At 39.7% G+C, this 24,404-nt stretch overlaps 2 protein-coding genes across 2 annotated transcripts; both read left to right on the top strand.

Annotated features, from left to right (window-relative positions):
* Window positions 1-2,412: 2,412 nt before the first annotated feature.
* On the top strand, window positions 2,413-10,218 carry TPI1 (triosephosphate isomerase 1). Its single transcript, XM_032213650.1, has 7 exons — window positions 2,413-2,615; window positions 5,566-5,689; window positions 5,787-5,871; window positions 6,012-6,144; window positions 7,029-7,114; window positions 7,269-7,356; window positions 9,648-10,218. Exons 1-7 carry the CDS (start codon window positions 2,504-2,506, stop codon window positions 9,764-9,766), a joined length of 747 nt encoding a protein of 248 aa, XP_032069541.1. The 5' UTR covers window positions 2,413-2,503; the 3' UTR covers window positions 9,767-10,218.
* A 7,738-nt stretch (window positions 10,219-17,956) lies between these two features.
* Window positions 17,957-24,236, top strand: LRRC23 (leucine rich repeat containing 23). The gene is made up of 8 exons (XM_032214328.1): window positions 17,957-18,264; window positions 18,738-18,871; window positions 19,490-19,602; window positions 19,755-20,008; window positions 20,133-20,263; window positions 21,352-21,488; window positions 22,598-22,859; window positions 23,975-24,236. The coding sequence occupies exons 2-8, from the start codon at window positions 18,761-18,763 to the stop codon at window positions 24,014-24,016; spliced, it is 1,050 nt and encodes a 349-aa protein (XP_032070219.1). The 5' UTR covers window positions 17,957-18,264; window positions 18,738-18,760; the 3' UTR covers window positions 24,017-24,236.
* The last annotated feature ends 168 nt before the right edge of the window (window positions 24,237-24,404 follow it).

The following is a 24,404-nucleotide window of genomic DNA, read 5'->3' as shown; positions in this document are numbered from 1 at the left end:
GATTGAGTATCTCTGCTTAAATAATAAGGATCAAATGCACTAAGCTTGGTCTAGTCCACTTGACAGCCCTGTCTTGAGGAGACACAACCAATTTGGCAAAAAAATTAAAGTAAAAAGCCATTAGAATATTTGTTGGATTAGCTCAGGTGAAGCAGAGTTTGTTCTTTATAAACACATAAAGGTCTCCAGATTAGGAAGTTGAACCTTTGTACTTTGTTGAAATGGAACTACACAGAGGCCGTACCTTTGTTTTAGCAAAATGGGATAAAATTGGCATGTATAGTATTTTGGAGCTTTATGATAGAACAAAGCATATGTTTACTGATAATTATACATGTTTAAACCACACATCTTACACCTCATTCTCCCATATCTTAGCATAAAAACTCCCACACTTCACTAAATTTGTTTTCCCTTCAGAATGGGATGAAATGTAAGCTAAAACATTATGAAAGCAACCATATTGCTCAATTTTCATTACAATTGTTGCAGAGGCAGAGAACTATTTATCTTAATATGTTTTTGTTTAAAAATTAGGAATTTGCAAATATTTCCTGTAACCAGCTAAAAGTCTTTTTACCCCAGCTTTTTGATCTTGATTTCCTTGCAGGCATTTAAAACATACTTTAAAATCAACAACAAAATTGTTACAGAAAAAAGAGATGAGCTTTTGGAATGTTCTTTATAGGAAAACCTTTGATCTGGCTTTCCCCCCCCCCCCCCTACGTGGGGTTAGGAAAGAAATTGAGCCCTCATTGTTGATATACTGTATATTGCCTTCAGCAGCCACTTCTTGCTCAGCTGGTGTTGATATATAAATAAATTCCTTCTCACCCCTATGGGTGGTTTGTGTCTTCCTCAATCTTGGGTTCTCTGTTAGATGCCTGGGGGTTTGAGGGTTGTGCATAATATCTTAGCTGTTCCCAGCACTGCACTCTTATGGACGTAGAACTCTGATGTCTCCTGGGATCTTTTGGAACCACTCTCCCAGCTTAGATGTTGCAGCCTCAAGTGCTCCTACCACCAGTTCCACCACAAAACCGCGGTAGACTAAAGCGCGCTCGACGAAAGCGCGTACCTGACGTCATCACAGCGCGACGAAAACATCACGCTGTGAGCGCCTACTACCACTGGGATCACTTTGGCCTTTATTTTCCACATCCTCTAGTTCCTCCTCCAGGCCCTGGTACTTTTCCAGATTCTCATATTCCTCCTTCCTAATGTTGCTGTTGCTTGGTACCACATTTATCACTACCATTGGTCGTGATAAATGTAGTAGTCTATTACCACAATATCTGGTGTCCTATTCAGAAACAGTATCAATTACTTAGGTAGTCAGTTGAAACATACTATTTGATTTGGCATGCAACTACATATATGAAGAGTCTATTCTACTTCTTACCCAATAATTAAACACTTATATGTGCAAAAAAGAGGAAGTGTTTCTGTAAAAAATCTGAATCCAGCTTTTCCTACCACCACATTTTGCATGTGGCCATGTTATCCCAGAAATATAACATTTCCAAAGAGAGCGAGCATCTGTAACTGGTCAAATAGAAAAGTCAAGTGCAACTGCATCCATCCTCAATTTTTATTATTTTCCCATATGAAGTATGAACTCAGCAAATTTTATTCTGGTCATTATTCCACCAGAGAATGAAATTTCTGCTTCCTCCAACAGTTTTTCCTCACCAAATATCCAATATGTCAGAGATGAGAATTTTTCTCCCTCTCTGAAAGATCCAAAAAAGCCTATTAAAAGTACTGCATACAAATATGCTGAACGCCTGGAATAAGACATGCGGGTGTGTGTCATGCAGAGGAAGCAATAGTTGGGATGCCTCACTAGTGCTATATGCATGCATGTGTGGGATGCAGGGCGCGAGTAAGGAAAACTGATTTTAAAATGCATCTCTCCCAAGTAGCTTGCTATACAATAATGATAGCTAGTGATAAGTCAAAACCATATAAATAAAATCTGCTTCTATTTTATTTCATTGTTAATATTTATGTAATTCAGCAAACTTTGTCCAGAACGTATGTGCAGATTCAGGGTGTGGGGTGAATGTTGAATTTGGTTGGGTTGGGTCAACCAACAGGCAGGGATTTGAGCTGCGCGTGCTTCTAGTTCCGATCGATTTCTACCTCAGGGCCGCATGACAAAATATGTCACATTGTCGCTCAGAGTTTAACCGGTACAACAAACAGGCATTCGTTCCAACACAGGAACTCCCGCTTTCAGCCTCGCTTTTTCAGCCACAAACCAGAACTCTCGCGATTACGCCACAACCGGAAAATTACGGTCTCCGCCTCCCATTTCGACTGGCCAGGCTAGAAGCCAATCGTGGGAGCACGCTCTTGCGCAACGCCGCCTGTTGGGGGGCGGGCTTTCCAGGGTGTCTATAAAGGCGCCTGGAGAGGGGGGGGGGCTCGCTGCCGCTGCGCTCTTTGACCTTCTCCTCTCCTTCGAAGCTCCCCAGCGGACGGCCCAGGCACCCTCATCATGGCACCCAGGAAATTCTTCGTGGGCGGGAATTGGAAGATGAATGGCGATAAGAAAAGCCTTTCGGAGCTCATCCACACGCTCAATGAGGCTAAGGTGCCTGCAGACACCGGTAAGGAGGATGCTGCCTTTTTCTCTGCGGGGAGAGGACTCTGAGCTCTGCCTGAAAGGAGGCGCCTTGCAAGAGCAGCCCGTTCCCTTCGCTTCAGGCGTATGGGCAGCGGACCTCGGGTGGGTTTCCAATTAGCCGGGGAAGCGGCGTTTTCTTTCCGGCGGGCTATTGCACAGCATCCTTCGCCTCACGGAGGAGGTGGCCGCGCCTAAATTTAGCGCCCCTCCTCCTCCTGCTTGTGTGGCCGACTGCACGTACCTCCGAGGCTGCTCTGGCAGTGGAGCTTTATAAAAATGAACTGAAGGCAATCTTATGTTGAGGAAAGCAGATTCTGACTTTTTTTTGGGGGGGGGGGGAGAACTATTCGATTTATATTTCTGTCAATCTCACAAAACTCTATGGAAAAAACTATGCGAATCATACTATAAGTTACATTGCTAGCTTTTGTTCCTTGTTGCACAAAACTAGGCTCTGCAGATTCCTGGTGAGCCATGGATCTGTGCTGTTTATAATTTTACCTGCACATGCAGCTGGGTTATAAGATTAAAAAAACAAATATGAAAATTGATAAATTTAACTAACCTAATAAAGCTATAGTTTAAGCCCTTAACTAAAATTAATGAATAACAAATAATCCATGATAGCATTTCAAGGAACCAGTTTAGAATATTATCTTCCTTACAACTTGCTTCCTGTATTGACAGTCCTATGATGACTAGGCCTATTTGCAGCCACAGCTTTGCCAAAATCACAGTAATGTTCATGTTTAGAGACTCCATCTGGTCTCTCTGAGAATGAAGCAGTAGATCGGGATTGTCAAATTAGTCTGCTTATGAGCCTTCAGTTCTTCCTTGTAAGTGAATTTTAACAGTCTTTTAAGTGATACTAAGTGAAACAGATTGGCCAGCTTAATAAGAGTGGTGCAGAGCGGCCAAAGAGGAGGATACATCTGATGCCTTTTAATACTAGATCCAATTCTTTATTGGAAGATGGCATCACGGCATGTTGCTCTGAACAGTCAAGACATGCCTTTAATGCTATTTGCATAACCCTGTAAGAATTCCTCTGGCAGCAATGACCTGAGAGAAAGCATCAGACAGAACCAGACCCATCTGGCAAGTTCTCTGCTAGCTCTATCAAATCAGAAAGGGCAAGGTGGATTGAGAAAGGAGTGCATTTATGAAGTGATATTCGAAGGAAATGTCAAAGGCTCTAGAGGAGAAAGATTCCTAAATATAGGTGTTAGAGTAGTGCCTAAAAATACCAGCTACTGTACTTGGAACTGGAAACTTTATCCCTATAGCCTGCTAAAGGTCAAGAGAAGGGATGAAGTATAAGAGATACAATTTATTGACCCAGATACTCATTCTATTAATACATCTTCTATATTGTGCTGCTTCCTTGATTAGTTGGGTAAACTACATTTGAATGGTTCTGCATTGCCTGGTCTACTGTATTGAATAGAATACCACAATAATGGTTTGACTCTTTCCTGTGATTTTTCAGCCTGGTTTTAAAAAAAAAACTCAGTTATGGAGTACACATAGAAAAAATACACTGAAACACAAGTTTCTTTTTCCTCAAAATATTTTCCTAAAATATAAGACATAAAGATAGGCCTATGTTAACTATGAGGTTATAGTTCACTATTCTAAGGAGTTACTAGAGCTAGGCATAACTCATGGCTTAGCTTTTTTTATTTTACTTTCTCTCTTTCATTAAGTTTTCTTCCAGCTTTATAACTGCATGTTATAACGTGCAAAGGTATGCAGCTGCAGGCTATTTGCTCATCCACCTAAGTGGTAACTGTTTTAATTGATGGGTATCCCTCAGGATCTTAAATGGAATGAAATGTTTTCCCATCTCTAGTACAACAATTCACTTAACTTCCTGCTGTCTTCCACTTGTTTGTGGCTTTTTTCTACAAAGAATGACAAATAAATGAAGCTTATGAACATATGGTAGAATAGAGCTGGCAAGCAGAACCATACAGAACAAAAGAGTTACTATAATTCATCACAATTAAAAACTTTTGATTCTGCCTGCCTAAAATAGCTAATGTGAATTTTTTAGGGCAACAGAAACAAAGGTACTTAGTAGTAATTTCTTGCATAGTAGGGTGCTGAACTGTATATTGTAATAGCAAATTATAAGAAGATATCAGCAGATGGTATTTGTTTTTATGTTCTGATGAATATCACCTCTCAACTTCTTCAAACCAAGCCACTATAACAATAGGCCAAGCTGGTATGAAATGTACATGAAAGCACCTCTGTTGGTTCTAGACTGTAACACTGGGCTGGTAAGAGAAACGTGTAGAATATTTGAACAGATATGCACAAGATACAGATATAACTCTTCCAAGGTGCTTCTGTGGGGGTGCCTGTACTGGCTCCAATCTCTTGATAGTTGTCAGACCCCAAAATCAAGAAAAATATGTAATAAATCTTCCAAGAAAATTTCTTTATTGTTCCATACCTGTAGACAAAATAATGCTCAACTAAAGCAAACTATTACCCATATGAAGCCTATACTTAGGGAACCATTAGGGAGGGTCTGTCTTTCTCGGAAATTATCTGAACTAAGTTATTGCTTCTCTGGAAAGCATTCTCCCTCCTCAGAATCTCCCTCCTTACTGCATTTCATCACAACTGATTAACTTTAGGCAAATTTACTCAATTAAAAATGTGTTGAGTTTCCCCATCTTTGATTTGAGTAGTAAGATGGAGCATTAAGTGCAGGTGATGCTTTATGACATAGCTATAAGGTTGCATCAGTTATAAAGGCCAAGGGCTAATAAGAGATGGGATTTTGGGCTCACATGTATCCTATGAATGTCATAACTGAATTGAACTGATTTGAATGCAAATGAATGAATGATAAATCTGCAATTGAAAGGGCATTTTAAGTTTCTGCTTTATCCCACATGATGTTCTTTTTCTTGCTCCAGAGGTGGTTTGTGGTGCCCCTTCCATCTACCTTGACTTTGCCCGTCAGAAACTTGATGCCAAGATTGGGGTGGCTGCACAGAATTGTTACAAGTTGCCCAAAGGAGCGTTTACAGGAGAAATCAGGTATGTTGCTAGAATTCTCAAGCTGAGCAAAGCCACATGTTTTAGCTAGCAGTGTGCTAAAAGCTCATTTTCTACAATCTGTTTCCTCTGTTTCCAGCCCAGCCATGATAAAAGATGTTGGCGTCACCTGGGTGATCTTAGGACACTCTGAGAGAAGGCATGTCTTTGGCGAGTCAAATGAGGTGAGTGATTTCCCTCTTTGAGTTTGTTTTTCCTCTTCACTGCCATCTATGACATGCATTGGGCTTTTTATACCCAGGATATGTACCAGGATATGCACCAAGCTTGTATAGGTTTTTTACATGTTTCTTTCTCTTTTCAGCTCATTGGACAGAAGGTGGCCCATTCCTTGTCTGAAGGGCTTGGAGTCATTGCTTGCATTGGAGAGAAACTTGATGAGCGAGAGGCTGGTATCACAGAGAAGGTGGTATTCGAGCAGACCAAGGCCATTGCTGGTAAGAGACTCTGGGGGAAGTTTCTCATCTCCTCCATCCTTCCTGACATCTTCAAAAGAGCAAAAGTCTCTTGTTGTTTTTATTAAGTTCGCATCAACTAGGGCAGTGATGGCTAACCTTTTTGTTGTTAGGTGCCAAAAATGTGAGCGGTGAGTGCGATAGCTCCCGCATGTGCCGGTACCCATAATGCAAAGTGTGCCCCCCTCCCCCGCTACACTGCCAGTGTGCTGCTCACCACCAAGCTGAGCTTGGTATTTCCCCCAGGGGGCCAGGGGAGGCCATTTTCACCCTCCCCAGGCTCCAGGAAAGCCTCTGGCGCCTGGGGAGAGCGAAAAATGGGCCTATCGGAAGTTTGGAATTGAACGTTTTCCATTTCCAAACAAGGGCCGTTTGTGCTGAAGCTGACATACGGCCATGGCTCATGTGCCCGCAGAGATGTCTCCACGTGCCATAGGTTCGCCATCACGAAACTATTGTAGTAAAACATCATTTATTGCTGTCAAAGTAATCAGATAATAATTCTAGATTAGGCATAAAATGCCATAATTCATGCTCAGAAAGTCTTACATCATAGTTAACAGATCTTTTAGGCAAATCCGAAGCTTGCTGTATTAGCAGCCGGATATATTAATGCCCATTTTCAAAAACAAGGACTCCAGAGTTAAAAGGGGTCATTGCTATGACTGATTTGTCATTGCTTAGGGTAACTGTCCATGAGTGTTTTCATTTGCATCACTTGTTTTCAGCCTTTGGCTAAGCATGGAAACGCATGGAGGGAAGCTGCAACACACCATCAGATGACCAGATGACTATTCTTTCCCTCTCTGCCATGTGGGATTTTTCCTGGTCTTTAAATGACATTTATTTGCTTTGTTTTTCCCCAGACAATGTGAAAGACTGGAGTAAAGTGGTTCTTGCCTATGAGCCAGTTTGGGCCATTGGAACTGGTAAAACGGCAACTCCCCAGCAGGTATGAATGTGACTGGGGACATCCTGTTTTCAAACCTTAGGTCTCTCTTTAGAGATTCTGCAAGTGAATAGCATCTCTTATCTTCACTTCAAGATGTCTGCTACATGACAATACAACTTCTTAAGTGCCCACTTTTTTAAACTTCCTTTTGCAGGCCCAGGAAGTTCATGACAAGTTGAGGAACTGGCTGAAAACCCATGTTTCTGAAGCTGTTGCACAGTCAACTCGAATCATCTATGGAGGTAAGTAGAATCTGTTCTCATCATTGCGTAAAACTGCTGTGGTAACCATTTGCCAGTTTGTCTCTCTAAATGCATAGCAAGCTCCACAATTCTAGTTTCTGTGTAATAGAACATTTATATTTGACTGGTTCATCTTTGTAAATCCCAAATCCATGCATTGGGAGTATACTTAATAATATCCTGGCCAGATGAATGATAACCCCATCCACCCGCATTTACACACAATTGGGGTGTGAAAAAAGTTTTTTTGAAGAAGCGAATCATTCTTGATGATATTTTATGGGGAAACAAGCAGCTGAGAAGTGGTATACTATAAGATTTATAGATGCCTCCAAAAATGATTTGGAAGAAATGCTTCTCATTCAGACAAGCACAGCATCTCTTTGGTATTTGTTAAAACAACTTTGTTCCAGATTGGGTCTCCCCAAACTTGGTGTGTGATCAGGACGTTCACTCCTCTTAAGTAAATTTCAAAGCCTGCCAATTATACTGAATAGGTTTCTGATAAGGATTTATTTTTTTCAAATATTGATTTGACTGCCTAGGCTATATAATGTAATGCTGTGTGACTAACAACTAAACCGATAAAATATATTAAGAAATACCCACCCACCCCATCTCAGTTAAAAGTCATCAAGCTCTAACCAAACACCATAATAATTTGATTGTTGTATGCCATCCAGAGTGAAATGTGAAATGGATGGCTATTTAAATGTGATAAATAACAGCCTTACACCAACTGTGCCTGCACTGGGTTCAATTCATGTCTTGGCCCAATGCTACTGGAAAACTAGACCTGCCTCCTAAGCAGAATAGGTCCTACTAGATGACATCATTTGGTAGAGGGGACCTGAAGACCATTCTGTTGGATCTGGTGGGATGGGCAGATATCCTCAGGGAGAGACAACCAGGCCCTGTGCCATTCAGGACTTTAAAGATTATGACTAACACTTTGAATTGCATTCAGAATATGAGAACCAGTGGGGTCTATAGTACAGATGAATTTTGGAGCTGCATGTGCCATTGCATTGTGGATCAGATGAAGATTCTGGATGATCTTCAAAGGCCACCTCTAAATTGCATTACAATACAAGTAGTCTTCACTTACCAACAACCACTTGTTCAATAACCATTCAAAGTTGGGACAGTGCTGAATGAACAAAACTTATTACTGGTCCTCAAAAGGTCTGGCTATTGCACTGCCCCTGCGCAATTGAATTGAATTGAATTGATTATATTTCTATGCCACCCTTTTCCTCGAGGGGACTCAGGGCGGCTCACAACTCAAGTCAGGGGGGTAAGGCGAAAAAGACATGGACAGACAGTACCACAATTTAAAAGCAACTCAACAGACACACCATTCGAGCGGGGACAGGAACTCATCAGCCCCAGGCCTGTCGGAACAGCCAGGTCTTGAGGGCTTTGCGGAAAGCCTGGAGGGTGGTGAGGGTCCGAATCTCCACGGGGAGCTCGTTCCAGAGGGCCGGAGCAGGTGCTTGGCAACTATCTTGCACATGACGGTTTTGATATCCTGCAGCAATGTGCTTACCTTTTGTGACCTTACCTGCAAAGTCAATAGGGAAACCAGAAGGAAAGGTTGCAAGTCACTCTGGTAAATCCTCTCCCCTGGCTTCCTGTGAACTGTGCCACACACTACATCCCTTGGCTTCTCTGCACTCACATCAACCCACACTCTCTTTCCCCTGGCTTCCCTGCACTTGTATGGATCCATACCCTCCTCTCAGTATCTCTTGTGCTCTCAACCTCCTTCCCTTGGTCTCTCCACACTCACATGGATTTGTGCCCTCAGTTTCTCTATATTCACGCCACACTACAACACCCTCCTTCCCCAAATTTCATGCAGCCTGCACCAAGCCTCCAGGTCTCCCCCAGGCCCTCAACACCTCCGGTGGCATTCCACCACTTCCCACTTAATGACTTGCATGTCTTGGGGTTATGACAACAGCCAGGATTGCCGTCATTTAGTGATGCTGTCATGTAATGGGCTTTTTTATTGCATTGTTTAGCTATGGCACTCTTAGTCCCAATTGCCATTGTAACTTGAGGATTGTCTATATATGTCTTTCAGATTGTACTCCATCACATGCCTATTGCCTGATCCCATCTGATTAAACGACATTCCATCTTTCCCAAAGCTTTGCATGGGGATTGTTAGGAGCATTATCTTTAAAAAAATAATGATGAAACACCTTTCATGTTCTGTTTTTACTTGCTGTGTTCTACTTTCTGGATTTTTTTTCTTTTTCTAAATGAAATTTTATTCTTTCCAGGTTCAGTTACTGGTGCCAACTGCAAAGAATTGGCTTCCCAACATGATGTAGATGGCTTCCTTGTTGGTGGGGCTTCCCTGAAGCCTGAATTTGTAAGCATCATCAATGCAAAACAGTGAAACCTTCTCTATAGAATCTGAAATAAAAAAGCTGGAGAGAGAGTCAACCTAATTGGAAGAGAAATACTGTAAAGATACACTTGCACTCAAGTGAAATGGCCTCACCTTCAATTCCTTTCCCCACCTTTATGATTCACCTCTGCTGCTAAATGTGGATGCCAATATATCAATATTGTGTTCCTTCATAAAAGCAATACTTCATTTGCTTCCTCTGTACTCGTGAGAGGGGCTTCCTGCCTTGGTCTTTAGACCCTGTAAACTAGTCAGAGGCCTGTTTCTTTCCACTCCAAACTTCTGCTCTAGAGGGTTATCTGCCTTGTTAAGGAAGGCATTCACCTCATGGTTCACTTAATTTGGACTTGGTGCCTAGTGGCTTGTACTTGCCTGTACGTTGTATATTCCTTCCGTGTCCCGATGGCCATTGGTAACTTGAAATAAACAAATGGAAAGTAGTGTGTAGGAATTATTGTTGCTGTTTGAGGGGACAACATCTCAAAAGGTTTTGGCATACACGACACTTTTAAAGAAAACATCACTGAATTCTCATTCTTTGCCACTGCTGGTTCTCTTCCAGCGAGCTAGGAATTGGAACTGGACATAAGAAACTATATGCATGTGCTTAAGGGACAATGCCTGTAACACACTGAGGGCTTGGATTTCTCAAGATCTAAAGCAAGAATCCAGGCTCAATTCTTCCTATGTCTGACATATAACTGGTTGCTAGTTCTCACCAGTGTTATGAAATGTCTTCAAGCTCCACTAAACACTACCAGTTCCATTTCTTTGTCTTTCAAACGGCACCTAACCTCAGATGGCTAGGCACAAAACTGCTCTCCCTATGTTAAGAATGTGATTCTGCTTAAAAAGTGCAGCACATCTCCCCAAAGTTACACTTGGGCATCATCATAGAGTCATCATTAGGGTTATATAGAAGTCAAAAGTCATTCACAGTTCTAAATGTTTATTGCCCTATTCTAAAATGGAGAAGACCCAACATTGAATAGGATGAGAATATTTGACATAGGTCTGTCCCTTTCAAGCCTCTTGGTTGTCAAAGAGGATGCTGGAATGGTGAAGCTATTTTAGGAAAACAGGTTATACTGAGAACATCTCCAAAGTAATTTGTTGTGGATATACGTAAAGGTTTACATGTATACTGTATATCATTAGGCCCTATTCAGTTGGTTGGAAATAGGCATACGTCAACACAACCAGATGCAACCAGTTATGACCAAAGTTAGAATGGCCTTTTTTAAAAATTAAAAGCAGGCATGGCAAATAAATAACCCATTTTAATTATTCCAAGATGTAAGTTTCAAAAGAGGCAAAAAGTGTACCTTGAAGAACTCTACTGCAGACCTTCATTTATTCTGTCCCTAGTGAGAGAACTTTTGTTAGGGGTAAAATGTGGGTTGATGAAGGAAATATGAGGTGGGAGTTTATGTTTTGTTTTTGCTTTTACTGAGTCATGTTCCAAATTATGAGTCTTAATTTCCAAATAATTGTATATGACACTCAAAAGTAATCAGTATTTTAGGCAGAACTGAAGTAGGCAATGTGAGAGTGTTGCCCTTTGAGGTAGTCTGGAAAGAAGCACAAACCATGAGTACTAACATACTTTTATTGTAGGGTTAAACTAACAAAATATTGCATGTCTTAAAGCACTTTTTACCTCTTCCAGAAAAGTAGTGAGGATCCCTTTGAGGTGCTTCTTACCCCTTTTCCTTCTTCGGACTGAGGTAGCTTTTGCATATTAGATATCTAGGCTATGGCTCTTCCTCCTGTTTCCCAGGGTCATTCTCATGTACCATCACATACTCCTTGCTCTCTCCCCACATACATTTGAAAACTTGTAGGATAGCTTATTATGTAGATGACAGGGATCCTTTACCATTATTTGTGACCCCACAAGACAATATTTGCTTATTCTGGAGCATTGCCCCTTTTTTCCTAGCAGGCAGAATCAGTTGCAAAAAGCCTACAGTGAATTACCGGTACATGTTTCACTTTAGGATAGAAACATGAGTAACATGTTTTATATTGCTAAAATTTGAGATGAACCATTCCAGCAATCCAAGACTATAGCTTAATTTTTATTTTTAATTGGCCAAAATTCTTGAGATCCCAAAAAACTTTTAAATTGTTTCTAAGAAAGCTATCAACTAACTTTAGATTATGGTTAAGTAGGAATTTCAGACTATTTTCTATCAACATCTTCAAGTAGTTCCTGTGTCTTTGCAAAAATAATTTGAGCATCAGGAAGAAATTAAAAACATCAGTTGCTGGAAGTCCCATTGATTTCTCAACCAACTTGGTCTCATTTCTTTAATTTTTATTAAATAGATTTTCAAACAAAATGCAATTTATGAAGTAAGAATAAAAATTTAAAAATATAACACACACACACCCCCAAATGACTTTTGACTTGGCAAAAAAAAAACATGTTATCCAGTGTCCCTCATTAATATAAAAATCCCTTTGGATCTGGTTTATTCCTTATTCTCTTATCAAATCTATAAACCACCTCACTTTTCTCTATTTTCACCAAAAAGTTCATAAAAGATTTATTGTTTTATCCATGACAAACAGCTCAGTTTTAACAGAGATCTTCACAACCCATTTTTCTATTGTGCATATGCTTGTCTCATTTCTGATGCACATTGCTAAAAGCAGAAATGTAAGCAAGAATATAGTCAGTTAAAGATATTTGCTGAATTAAATGCTAAATTGAAATTGATAACATTCAGGAACTACCGTAATTGGCAGAATTGGTGAAAAAAATACTGGTAGAGATAGCGTCTATTACAGCAGCTGCACTGTGAAATCAACTTGCCTTCTACAAATTTTATCAAGGTGATAATACATTATATTCAGTCACTGAATTTGGATAAAGCTGTTTTTGATGCTCCTCTGTTTAGATCAGTGTTTTTTCTTGCCATATTTGAAAAATAGTGATCTAGATGTGTGCATTTGTTCCATGTCCAGATCAAGGATATGAAAATATTAGAAACTCCTGGTGCCACTCCTTGGACTCAGGCTGGGCTGTGATCCTGGCACATTCTTTGGACATACTTTAACTTCTGTTGAATAGACTACAATGTGGTTTGCATCTCACTGGTTTAATTCATCAAAGTACAAACAGCCTGTTGTGATGCTGGATTTGTTTGAGGAGGCAGTCAGTTAAAGCATCTGTCAGTTCAATTTGTTGGATTCAAATGACTCCATTAATTTAATGCCAAAAGGATTAAACCTACTGCATGTTGTTTTTTTTAGTTGACATAATCAAGAGGTCAAACTTGAATCTGTACACCCAGTAATTAAGCCCCATTGATATCAATAGGACTTTCATATATAGGATTCCAATGTACAATATATATAAGGGCTAAATTAAAGAAATCAGATTATTTAACGATCTGTAACAAATCATATCTAACTGCGTATTCAAAAACTTATTTTAATCATAGCACTTACTAGATCAAAAAACATACATGAATCAGGCAGGTGTTTGAATTAGGCTCTTTATCTATACACTGCATAGAATTTAACAATATGAACGTGCCTATATAAATATTTAAATTCTGGAACTATAAATCAGGTAAATAGCCATTTTGGGGGCCAAGGATCTTCTCTATTAATGAACAGTCACATCACAAAAAAATAGAGCAAAAGTATTGTGGCCTTTGCTACAGCACATCAAAAATAGTACCCTGATTTCTTAATATGTTCATGCATAAGAGAAATTGTGTGGTTTCTAGAAACCCCAAAGTCAAATATTAAACCAATACTTTATTTCATAAAAATCACTTTATTCAGCAGATTGCATAACTTTTAATCCAATTGCAGGGAAGAAATTATTGAATTGTCATATGTCAGCAAACATTTAGTTTGAGCAATCCTATACCTTATAATGGTAGCATATGCAGATAAGGACATGTGACCTTCGACTTCAGACAATATTACATAGTGGCCATCAAGAACAAGGGCAAAGTTCATAAAAGAATTGGAGTTGACTGTTTCCCAACTGAGGACATACAATAAGGGGACAAAGAACATACCAAGATGGGATATGAAAGTCTTGACAAAAGAAATTGTTCAAGATCCTAGCTTCTTCCAGGGAGGAGGAGATAATTCTCAATTTTTTAATTTACTGGGATTTATTAAGACTGAAATAAAGCTAGTGCCTGGTGTAAAGTAACAAGAACAAAAACTTTTCAAACATTTTTCAAAGTATGAAGCTATTCTCCAAAGAAGAAAAAACTGATCTTACACAAGATACTAAATCATAAAATATATGCAAACTGTAGTATAAAAGCTACCATGATAAGATAAACCAGAAACCAGCCAACCACATTCTGATGTAATAAGTGAGCTCAGACTTATTCTTAAAATCCAACGCAATCCTAATCACAGTGGACCTATCCAGAATATTTCTCCAGTGTTAACAATCTTCATGCATAACTGATTAAATTTTGATAATCCCTCAGGACTACATAATGTGGTCACAACCTGCATAATTGGTGGCAGGTGGTCTCAAAACATTCTATGTGACTAGAACAGCCTTTTTTATTTCACACTTTCTTTTGATGTTCCTGTTTTACCCTAACTAAGGTATGACAGTTAGAAGAATTAATCAGTGGAACAACTTGCTTCCAGAAGTTGTGAAAGCCCCAACACTGGAAGTCTTTAAGATGATGTTGGATAGACATTTGTCTGAAATGGTATAGGGTTTCCTGCCTAGGCAGGAGGTTGGACAGAAGACCTCCAAGGTCCCTTCCAACTCTGCTATTGTATTGTATTGTATATTTTGGGAATGGTCCTTAACAAATCTCGTTCAATTTCTACACTGTCTGTCTGAAAATCTTATCAATTGGTCTTCTAGTAAACTATTTTGTGGGTGTTCTCAGCCATAGCTCCTATGTGAATAAGCAAATATTCATATATTATGTATGGAAATTTCTAAGTGTCCCCACCAGTCCAAAAAGACTGCTTACTCTATTCATTAGTTGTGTTTACTATGTACATGAAAGCATTCAATCTATTTTTAAACATCGTTTCCACACAAGAAACTCCCTCAAGTGGTCTTTCCTTATGAATCCATGCACAAAAGATTTCCAGCAGATTGTTTGCTCTATAACCTTGGCACATGCTCCTTTTAAGTCTTGGAAATAAGTCTTCATTTCATTGAGCTTCTAGATGGTGTAGCCAGCCTTTAGGTCTCGAACACTGGATAAAATGCCTGTTCAGCCGCCTGATAGTGCACAGCATTTTATCTTCTTTGAGCTATACCTACTTAGCTCTTAGGATTTTTACACATGTTGCAAATGTATCTGCTACATAAGTTTATTGGATTTATCAAGAGTGCAGTTACCTGTTGTGTAGATGTAACCCTATTATCAGTACATGTTTTCTGTCTTCCGTCACTTCATTGACATACCCTTTGGGGCATGCAGTAAAATCTTGTTGAATATTAAAAGAGCAGGAGAGAAGACACCCTATGACAGGGGTGTCAAACTCTATTTCATTGAGGGCCGCATCAGGTTGTGTTTGACCTCGGGGTTTGTGTGTGTGTGACTGGAGTGGCTGTGGCTAGCTCGATGTCACTCTTCAAGGCTCTATTTTCAGCTGCGACCGCCTCTTGCAGCCCTTTGCCATGGACAATGGAGCTCCCTGAGCTCCATTTTTACTGGTAGAGGGCTGCAGGAGGCTGCCGTGGCCGAAAATGGCATCGGAGAATCGCATGTGGCCCTCCCGAGTTCCATTTTTGCTGGCAGAGGAACCACGGGCCAGTTCTTTGCTGTTTCTAGGGCAGCCCCGAGGGCCAGATTTAAGCACCCCACAGGGTGGATCTGGCCTGCAAGCCTTGAGTTTGACACCCCTGCCTTATGATATTATAGTGGAGGAGTCCCCAAAATATAGAAGTGGACACCTCAGTTTTTGGTGCCATCTGCCATCACCAGACTAGTGTTTTCAGTCTCAGACTATCCACTCTCCCCAGAAATCATACCTCCTATTTTTGATGGTAGATAACCAAGAAATAGCAACATTTTTGCCAGAAAACCATGTTTCTATTAGGAAGGACCCTGCCTGGTCCAAATGAACATTATTAAGTCACAATTCTTCACCTGCCCATTTCAATGATTTCACCATGTCAGTGTTCACTTACTGTGACCCTTGATTGCTGTAGAAGGAGCAAAGCAAATGTTTGATTCATACTGGGGACATAATTCCCCAATCACTTGCAAATTAATTAGCAATTTTAGAGATTGAGGAAGAAGGGCTGCTTCATTCGACTGATGACACTATGCTTTGTTCTGCACCAAATCCTCTGCAAGCTGAAATCCAGAACTAATATCTGTGGTGATTTGTAGCCCAACATGTGTGTTATACATTCATAGGACACACAGCCTCCTCCCTCATCTAACCTTCTGTATCTAATTAAGTGCTCTTTATTTAAGTTACTCCTAATATAAGACACTCTTGCCAAGTGACAGGCATGTTAGATTAGTCTTATGACGTTATTTACTGTATATACTCGAGTATAAGCCTAGTTTTTCAGCCCACTTTTTGGGCTGAAAACAGCCGCCTCGGCTTATACTTGAGTCAGTGAAAAATTTGCCCGAAATGGAGGAGAAAAAGGGGCGGGGCCATGCCGCTGGGTGACACTCGTGAATGGCCCAGTGCCCCTGTGAGTTTCCTCTCCCTCTGTGTCAGTTTGCCGCGCAGCGCGCACCGCACCATCCCCCCTCCTCACGTTCTAATGTAATGCAGGGCTGTCTTACGATTCCCCTTCCTCCCCCTCCTGCCGCTCTGCAACGATGTCCCACCTCCTCCTGTTATGGCAAGCAGCCACATAGCGATGTCCCACCTCCTCTGGTACAGTGATCCAATGATAGGAATCACTGTGCCGTGTGTCATAGGAGGCGGGACATCGCTCCCGCGGCTGCACGGGACATCATCATCACAGCGGGACATCAGCATCATGAGGTGAGTGAAGTATTTCATTGAATACACCGCTAGTTTACTGTTTTTCTTTGAAATAAATATTCAAAAACATTATTGGTATCTATTTTTATTTTTGAAATTTACCGGTAGCTGCTGCATTTCCCACCCTAGGCTTATACTCGAGTCAATAACTTTTCCAGTTTTTTGTGGTAAAATTAGGTGCCTCGGCTTATATTCGGGTCGGCCTATACTCGAGTATATACGGTATTTGATTAATCTAAGTGTTCCAGGTAGTATTCTGCATTAAAATAAAAGCAGAATAAAAAGTTCAGCAGAATTAATTAAAAGCAATACTAAAATGAGTTTAAAGCCTGACAAAAGTCCATGCTGGGGAAAAAGCAATTTGGAATGCCATAGCTCTTTGGCTTGTTCAATTGATTTGCTACACTGGTTCGGCCTGGAGTATAAACCGGTGGCAGTGAGGATGAATCCGTCACTACAGCTTAGTAAGTATATTCTCTCAACAGCACTCCATCTTATTATCACATAAACCTCCATTGATGAGGGCGATGTAATGAATCCTCATGAACCTTATTTGTCATGGATCTATAAGCTAGTTAGCCAGGCAGCCAAGAAGTTATAGAAGTCAGAGGGAAATAAAATAGGGAAGGTGCAGGGATTGAAAGACCGGCAGAATAAATACAGTGACAGCATTCATACAAGATAACATATTAGCATTACTGAATAAATTTGACAAAAGGTGATGCAGAAATAAGCACTGTACTTGTGAAAGAGATTACTGTACTGCACCCTAAATGAAGAACGTAGAACACAGAATGAGAGTTGGAAGGGGATCTTGGAGGTCTTCTAGCTCAACCCCCTCTTCGAGCAGGGGACCCTACACCAATTCAGACAAATGGTAATCCAGCCTCTTATGTCCAAAGTGACAGCGTGGACATCCTGTTATTTCTTGTCTTTTGCATCCCATCACTTACTGCCTGCCCACCCGGCTCTGCTTCGCTTCTTCTGACTCCTTGGAGGAAGGTTGCTCACGCTTAGCAACTTTTGTGGATTTCAATTCTCAGAATTCTCCGAACGCCAAGCTTGAGGACCACAGCTTCGGAGGCTCCCCTAGGACGCTTCATGCAAATCTCGCGGCTCTCGTCCAATCCGCTTCTCCCGCGCTTTCTTCCAGCCAGCCTTTGCCTGTGGCCGCCTTCGGAGGGTGGACAAACCTGGCAGTGATTCGGCGGCTGTCGGAGAAATAAAGGCGTCCGAGGTGAAAGTGCCCGCCTCCTCCGGAGTTGCCCTAGCAACCAAGTAATCCACATTTAGCAGTTGAGTCTTGCACCGGGTCAGCAACTCGGAGTGAATAATACCGTAGTAACTGTTTAAGGTACTGCTGCTTGGAGAGCTGAAGGAACGCGAATTGGGCAGAAGGTAGAGCTAAAGGGCCGGGGGTGGTTGCCTTGGTTTCCACGAGAATAGGGACGCTAAAGGCGCAAAAGGTGGGCAACAGCAAGAGAGAATTTCAACCGGTGCAGCTTCTGCCCAGGGTACGTAATAAAGTGCATCTGTCGGTTTTCTCCTTTTTAGGGGGAGCAGATGGGTGCAAGGGCTTCAGTTTCTCTTTTGCTGTCGTACTATTTAAAACATGCCCGTGAAGTCCTTGTTTAATTTTTTATCCATCTGCCTTCCTATGTCTGAGTTGCCCTCAAAATTGTCACTTCAATCCTCTTGTTGGGCTCTAATAGATTTTTCTGATGCTTCTCACCAAGATAAGATTCTAGTCCACATGACAGCTCCCTGGAAGTTGTTTTAAAAGGTCTTCAAAAGGACACTATGCTAAAAGATCAGCTGAAATATAGGACGTTTCCTAAAAGCATTTCCCTCCCACTTTCTGTAACGGTATACTCAAATGAGAACATTTTGCCCTTCTCACCAATACTGACACCAAGTTTGTTCATATTCAATTGAAATAAGATTCTGACCATTGCTAGAAATCACTTACAATCTTTGTTATTTATAGCCTTAACGCATTAACTCTGGAAAATGTCAGATGAGGAACCTGATGATGAAAATGATACAGAAGAAGAAGTTGAGGAAAAGAAAGAAGAAAAGGAGGGGGAAGGGGAAGGGGAAGAGGATGAAGAAGAGGAGGAGGTAAAGCATGTTAATATTGTATTTTTCTCAAAAATATATAAAACACAATTCCTTTATTCGTTCATGGAATTTATACAGCACCTCAATCCAGGCAGTAAACAATTTATTGAAATTACATAAAAACTGGAAAATGTTTTCTCTGCCCTTCAAAGTCGATGCAATTTAAAATAACTTAATGTAGCTCTTAACATAGCCTACGTGAGATGCTCTTTGCAAAAGATACCACAAGTTCCCTTTCTAAAGCAGCTTCTGTTTTAAAAAAATGTGTAAAACAAAAAAATCCTGACAAAAAAGAAGAAACAATGAAAAGGCTAACCTTTTTAGAAATAAAGTAAATGTATGTACCTTTGAGTGAGATAATGGATGCTGATTTTAAATAAAATTGTCATCTCATCTCTACCCTGAATTTTTTATATCTCTCTTCCCCATTCCCCAGCTTATCTGCTGGAGTGAAGAAGAAATCAACCACATGCACACAAAGGAAGGCATGCAAAGTGTAGAAGGAAATGTGTGAGGAAAATAACTATTGCCTCATCATTCACTCTTCAGATACAAAAGAGTTACTATGACTTGATGTTTTCTTATATCTTTTCTTGACTGTGCTTTTCCCCCCCACAGCCCCAAGTTTCAACTTCTCTCAATGCTGAGATGGTGAAAGACGGCCTCTCACTTTTATGTAAAACTGGCAATGGCCTTGCGCATGCCTTTGTGAAATTAGAAGTCAGAGAAAAGTAAGTGCACAGATATATATCTTACTTTTCTAAGAATTTTGTCTCCTTTCCATGGGCTGTTATTCTACTTCCTGATGGAATAGAAATGTTTAGGGAAGGCACTGGAAAACTGATAATTGGGGAATAATGTAATTTTCCTCATTTTGTGACAGGGAACTGACAGATATCACATTCATCCATAATTTCATCCATCTACGGTATGTAGACTTGTCAGACAACTTGCTCCGTGACCTCTCACCATTGGCATTTCTCAGACATTTGCTGTGGCTGAAAGTGGATAATAATCGGTTAATCAGTGCCAGCATAGAAGAGTTGCCCTACTTGCAGATTGCAAGCTTTGCCAACAACCACATTAAGGACTCTAATGGCATTTGCCACCCACGTTTGGCCAGCCTTAACCTGAGAGGTGAGTGGGTATACATTCAAGGTTTCCCCTGAATATAGAGGGAAACGTCTCCCTTTATGTTTTGCAGAAAAGGAATCCTGGACAAATTAATTATCTTATCACTGCCTATTGTTCTCATATCCAGGCAATGCGATTGAGGTACTATCAGAACTGAATCCAAATATCCTAACAAATCTGCACACAGTGGAGTTGCGAGGAAACAGTCTAAAGTCTACAGCTGGAATCTACTTGCCCAAGCTCAAAAACCTGTACCTGGTAAGGGAACTTGTCCTCAAACACCCTTTTCACTAAATATCAAACTAGACATGGTAATTGTACACATAATTATACTACAGAATAATATAGTTAAGGAGGCTACAGATAAGCCCGAGAAACTCTGTGTGTGAAAGGCAGAGCACACAAATGAAAATCTTCCCTTTTTAGCTTTGTTAAAATATTTTTTTCTAAGTTTTCCTTGCAGTACGTATAGCAGCTTCAAAGACACAGTTTATGCCCGTTTGTGGCAGGGTAATATAGTTAAACAGAAGATGTGTTAAATTGCATAGTGTGGTTTTTTTGTATTTCAAAGTAGATATGATTTCAATCATTAACATGTAGAATTATAGTCCAATGTTACTGCACAGTTTCCCAAGCTTGACTCCAATTTCTGTTGATGAACTGTAATGATTTTACAAAGAACTCCACAGATCTGAGTTCAGATTCCCATTTTAGTTTCCATAAAGCCCACTGGATGAAGCAGCCACATTCTCAGCAGTCTAACAGTGTTATAGTAAGGATAAAAAAAAGAGTGGGAGGACAGAAATCATGCTGGGCTCCTTGACGAAGGAAACAGCATTATCGTGAAATTAAATTAACAATAACAACAAAATGCCAGTTTTAAATTGATCACTGTGGAATATAGAGGGGAGGGAACATTAATGATGACTCAAATTTGTGACACATCATGTGCCAAGAATGTGATTGTGCTCTTGCATATTTATTCATCTTAGGGCAATTTCTTTATTATACTTGAGATCACAATAGTATGCAAACTGTCAATATATTTTTGACTCTTAATCAGGCAAAATGTAACAAAAAGATTTATAGGAGACAGAGGCAAATGCTGACTTATTTTGAAACCATATAATCTATAGAGTTTAGATTGAATGCAGGCAATCCACTTACCCCTCAGTTTTCTCCTTTTTTTCCAAGTAAAGCTTGGAAAATGATATCCCTAAAATTAATTGCAAACACATGACTCGTTTATAAGGTCTCTTATTCCTCATTATTGGGTGAATGTACTTTCAATTCAACTCTGATATTCTGTTCTCTACAGCATACCCTACAATATCCACTTTTTTTAGGGTCAGAATGCTATTACTCATTTAGAGGACTTGGAAAATCTGGAGCAACTCACAACTCTACACCTGCGTGACAATCTAATTGAAGTGTTGGATGGCTTCTCAAGCAACATGAAATCTCTTCAGTACCTTAACCTACGGTGTGTAGGCTTCTGTATCGAATAGCAAAGTCACCTTGGAAATAAAGAGAATAATATGAGAAGTTATATTTAAACGATGTCTTCCTAATAAATATCAATCTTTTTTTAAAAAATGTACTAGAACATTACTGCTATTGACTGTATTAGATCACAGCAACAGCAACAGTCATACATGGTTGTGGTTAAATTATTGGATATGAAGTGGGGACAATGGATTCTAGTTTACCATTAAGTCATATTCATTCCCACATGATTTTTCATTAAAAAAATGAGAGATAACTTTATATATTCCCCACCCTCACCCCTTAAACAAGGTAGGAAATGGGGCAAGGGTACAGAGGAGGCATCTGAATTAGATAGCAATTATAAAAATAATAATAAATGACATTTTTTGTTCAAAACGAAATGTTAAGGTCAATGGAAATCAAGAGATTTACTTCCAACTACAGTAACTCCCATTTTGCATCGTAAAGTGTAAATCACAAAATGTTCCCATTAGTGACTTTTAAAATCTTCCTAGCATCACTCAAACATCATTGAGGCAATATAAAGCTTGCTCTCAATATAATTACATCAGTACAATGATAATTCAGTGGTTGTAGACAATACTACAGCTCATTAGTAGGATCTGATATAAGACACCCTGATATAAAGATGTTAGATTTGTAAAAAATAAATAGTAGCAGCCAACAGACTTTTAAAGCTTCTAAGACATTTACTCTATCTGAATAGTGTTATTTGTAATTTAAACAGTTGCCGTTCATAATCATTATTAATTCCTACTGATCCCAACTGGTCCTATATGGTGATTGTTTTTTACCGTTATTATTATTAATAACTTAAATGTAAGTGTCCTGTGCCACAAATGGCTTCTTATGACCATAGTTTAATGGGAGGATTCTGACACCAGACGTCTTATAAAAGTAAATGATTGTACAAGTAAAGTAAGATGACAAAGGAAACATTTTAAATTCAGAAAAACTCTTACTTCTTTTAAAAAAAAACTAGTTTATTTATTGTTCCCATTTCCTTCTGAAATTATTATTTAAATTATTATTTTCCCAATAGCGATATTTTGTGAAGCAGATATCTCTTTCCCATTTCTGCAGGGGAAATGCAATTGCACAAGTACAGGAGCTAGAAAAGCTGCAAGTGCTGCCCATGTTACGAGCCCTGGTCTTGTTAGAAAATCCTTGTTCTGATGAGGCGGAATACCGTGTAGAGTGCCTGGTGCTGCTCCCAAACCTGGAGCGCCTTGATAAAGATTTCTTTGAGGAAGAAGAACGCACTGACGCTGCAGATATACGTCAAAAGAGAAAGGAAGAAGAGTTGGAGTTACAGAGAGAGAGAGAGAGAGAGAAGGAGCTAGAAGTGAGACAAGGAAAAAAATATTTTTTTCTGATTAGAGGGATGCGAAATATAAAAGAGCTTACAATTGCCTTAGATGTTTTTATTTTAAGTCTACAGTGGTGCCACATATGGATCCTAATTGAGAATGGGCACAGGGAGAATATGTTATGAGCACTGGAGGGTGATGAATTCTATATGGATAATAAAGTTCCTTGCCAAGGTTGTTAAACTATTTTGTGTAGTTGTTTAGTCTTGAATGATGCATCTGGATAGTTCTCATATTACGTTTTATATTACCTTAATCCTTAACAGTATTACATTATGGCATAAATTTGTTACAATGCAAATCTATTTTAATTGAAAGCCTACATTTGATGAACCCGCAAAAGCTTCATAATAAATTATTTACAGTGGTCTTTAAAATTCTACAGCATATGTTATATTTTTATGCAGCATATTGTTATGACTTTCCTTTGGAAGTTTGTAAACAAATGCAAAGTTGGCAAAAGCACAGGGAGACATAAATAATATCTAATTTAAGGAAATACAAATATACTTGAGTCAAAAGATTCTGTTGTCGCATGGATAAAATTCTGGATTCTGCAATGTCACTAGCTCTTAAAGGGACCTTCGGAAAACAGAATAAATCATTTCATAACAGAGTTTATGGAACTGAAAGCAGATTCTGCTATCTATACTATATACCAAAAGTTTTAAAGGTGCAATTTTTAAAAAAGCACAGGAAGCAAACATATATTATTGGGAAGCCACTGAAAATCCAATAACTGATAAAGTCAGTTATCATACCTGCTTAAAATAAAGGTACTTCATTGTTTATTGTCTGTAAAATCCACAACATGCCCTAGAATTGTACAAAAATAAAAGGCAAATAATTCACTGAGGATGCTCCTTGAAGTGGAGTATCCAAATTAATAGGAGCTGATACTCTTGCTACTTCCAACAGAATTTGCCAAGGAGAGTATCTCTGAAGAGTATGTTGTTCCTATCTTACTATCTGGGCTATTATGATGATAGCCGTGGAAAATAACTCGCAGCCTGTATACTAGTATGCCTGATGCTTTAAGATCCTCATTTGGAAATACTCTGAGCCTGTTCTTTTCCCCCATATTTTTCAGGAAGCAGAAGACAACACTCAAGAAGACTTAACGACTGAGTGACAAATATATCTAAGTCCCCGGAAAGGAGTAAGAGCTATAAGCTGCCTTCCAGAGTCTTCTTCCATTTGTTGTATAGCTTTGACCCAGTTAGCACTAATCTTGGCATGTCACAACAGACGAGTATTGCATAGTTCCTGGATGGAACCATAGTGGACAGCATTTGTGGATAACTGTCTGTTCTTTCAAATAAGTTGTAATTGAAGCATTTCAATAAAAAAAGAGTCTGGTGAAGCAAGGCAAAGCATGTTGCTTTTGGCATCCCATTTCTGCAGCACTATCTCCCCCTCCCTTCCTGAGTCGCTCCATCCTCTACGTGCTGTTTGCAAAGCTCCCTAGAAATCCTGACTCATCGTCAGCTCTAGGTCACATGCTGCCATCCTGGCCCTAT

Source organism: Thamnophis elegans, chromosome 3 (genome assembly GCF_009769535.1).
Source record: "Thamnophis elegans isolate rThaEle1 chromosome 3, rThaEle1.pri, whole genome shotgun sequence".
NCBI classification, from domain to species: Eukaryota; Metazoa; Chordata; class Lepidosauria; order Squamata; family Colubridae; genus Thamnophis; species Thamnophis elegans.
This window is presented reverse-complemented; position numbering and strand designations above follow the sequence as displayed.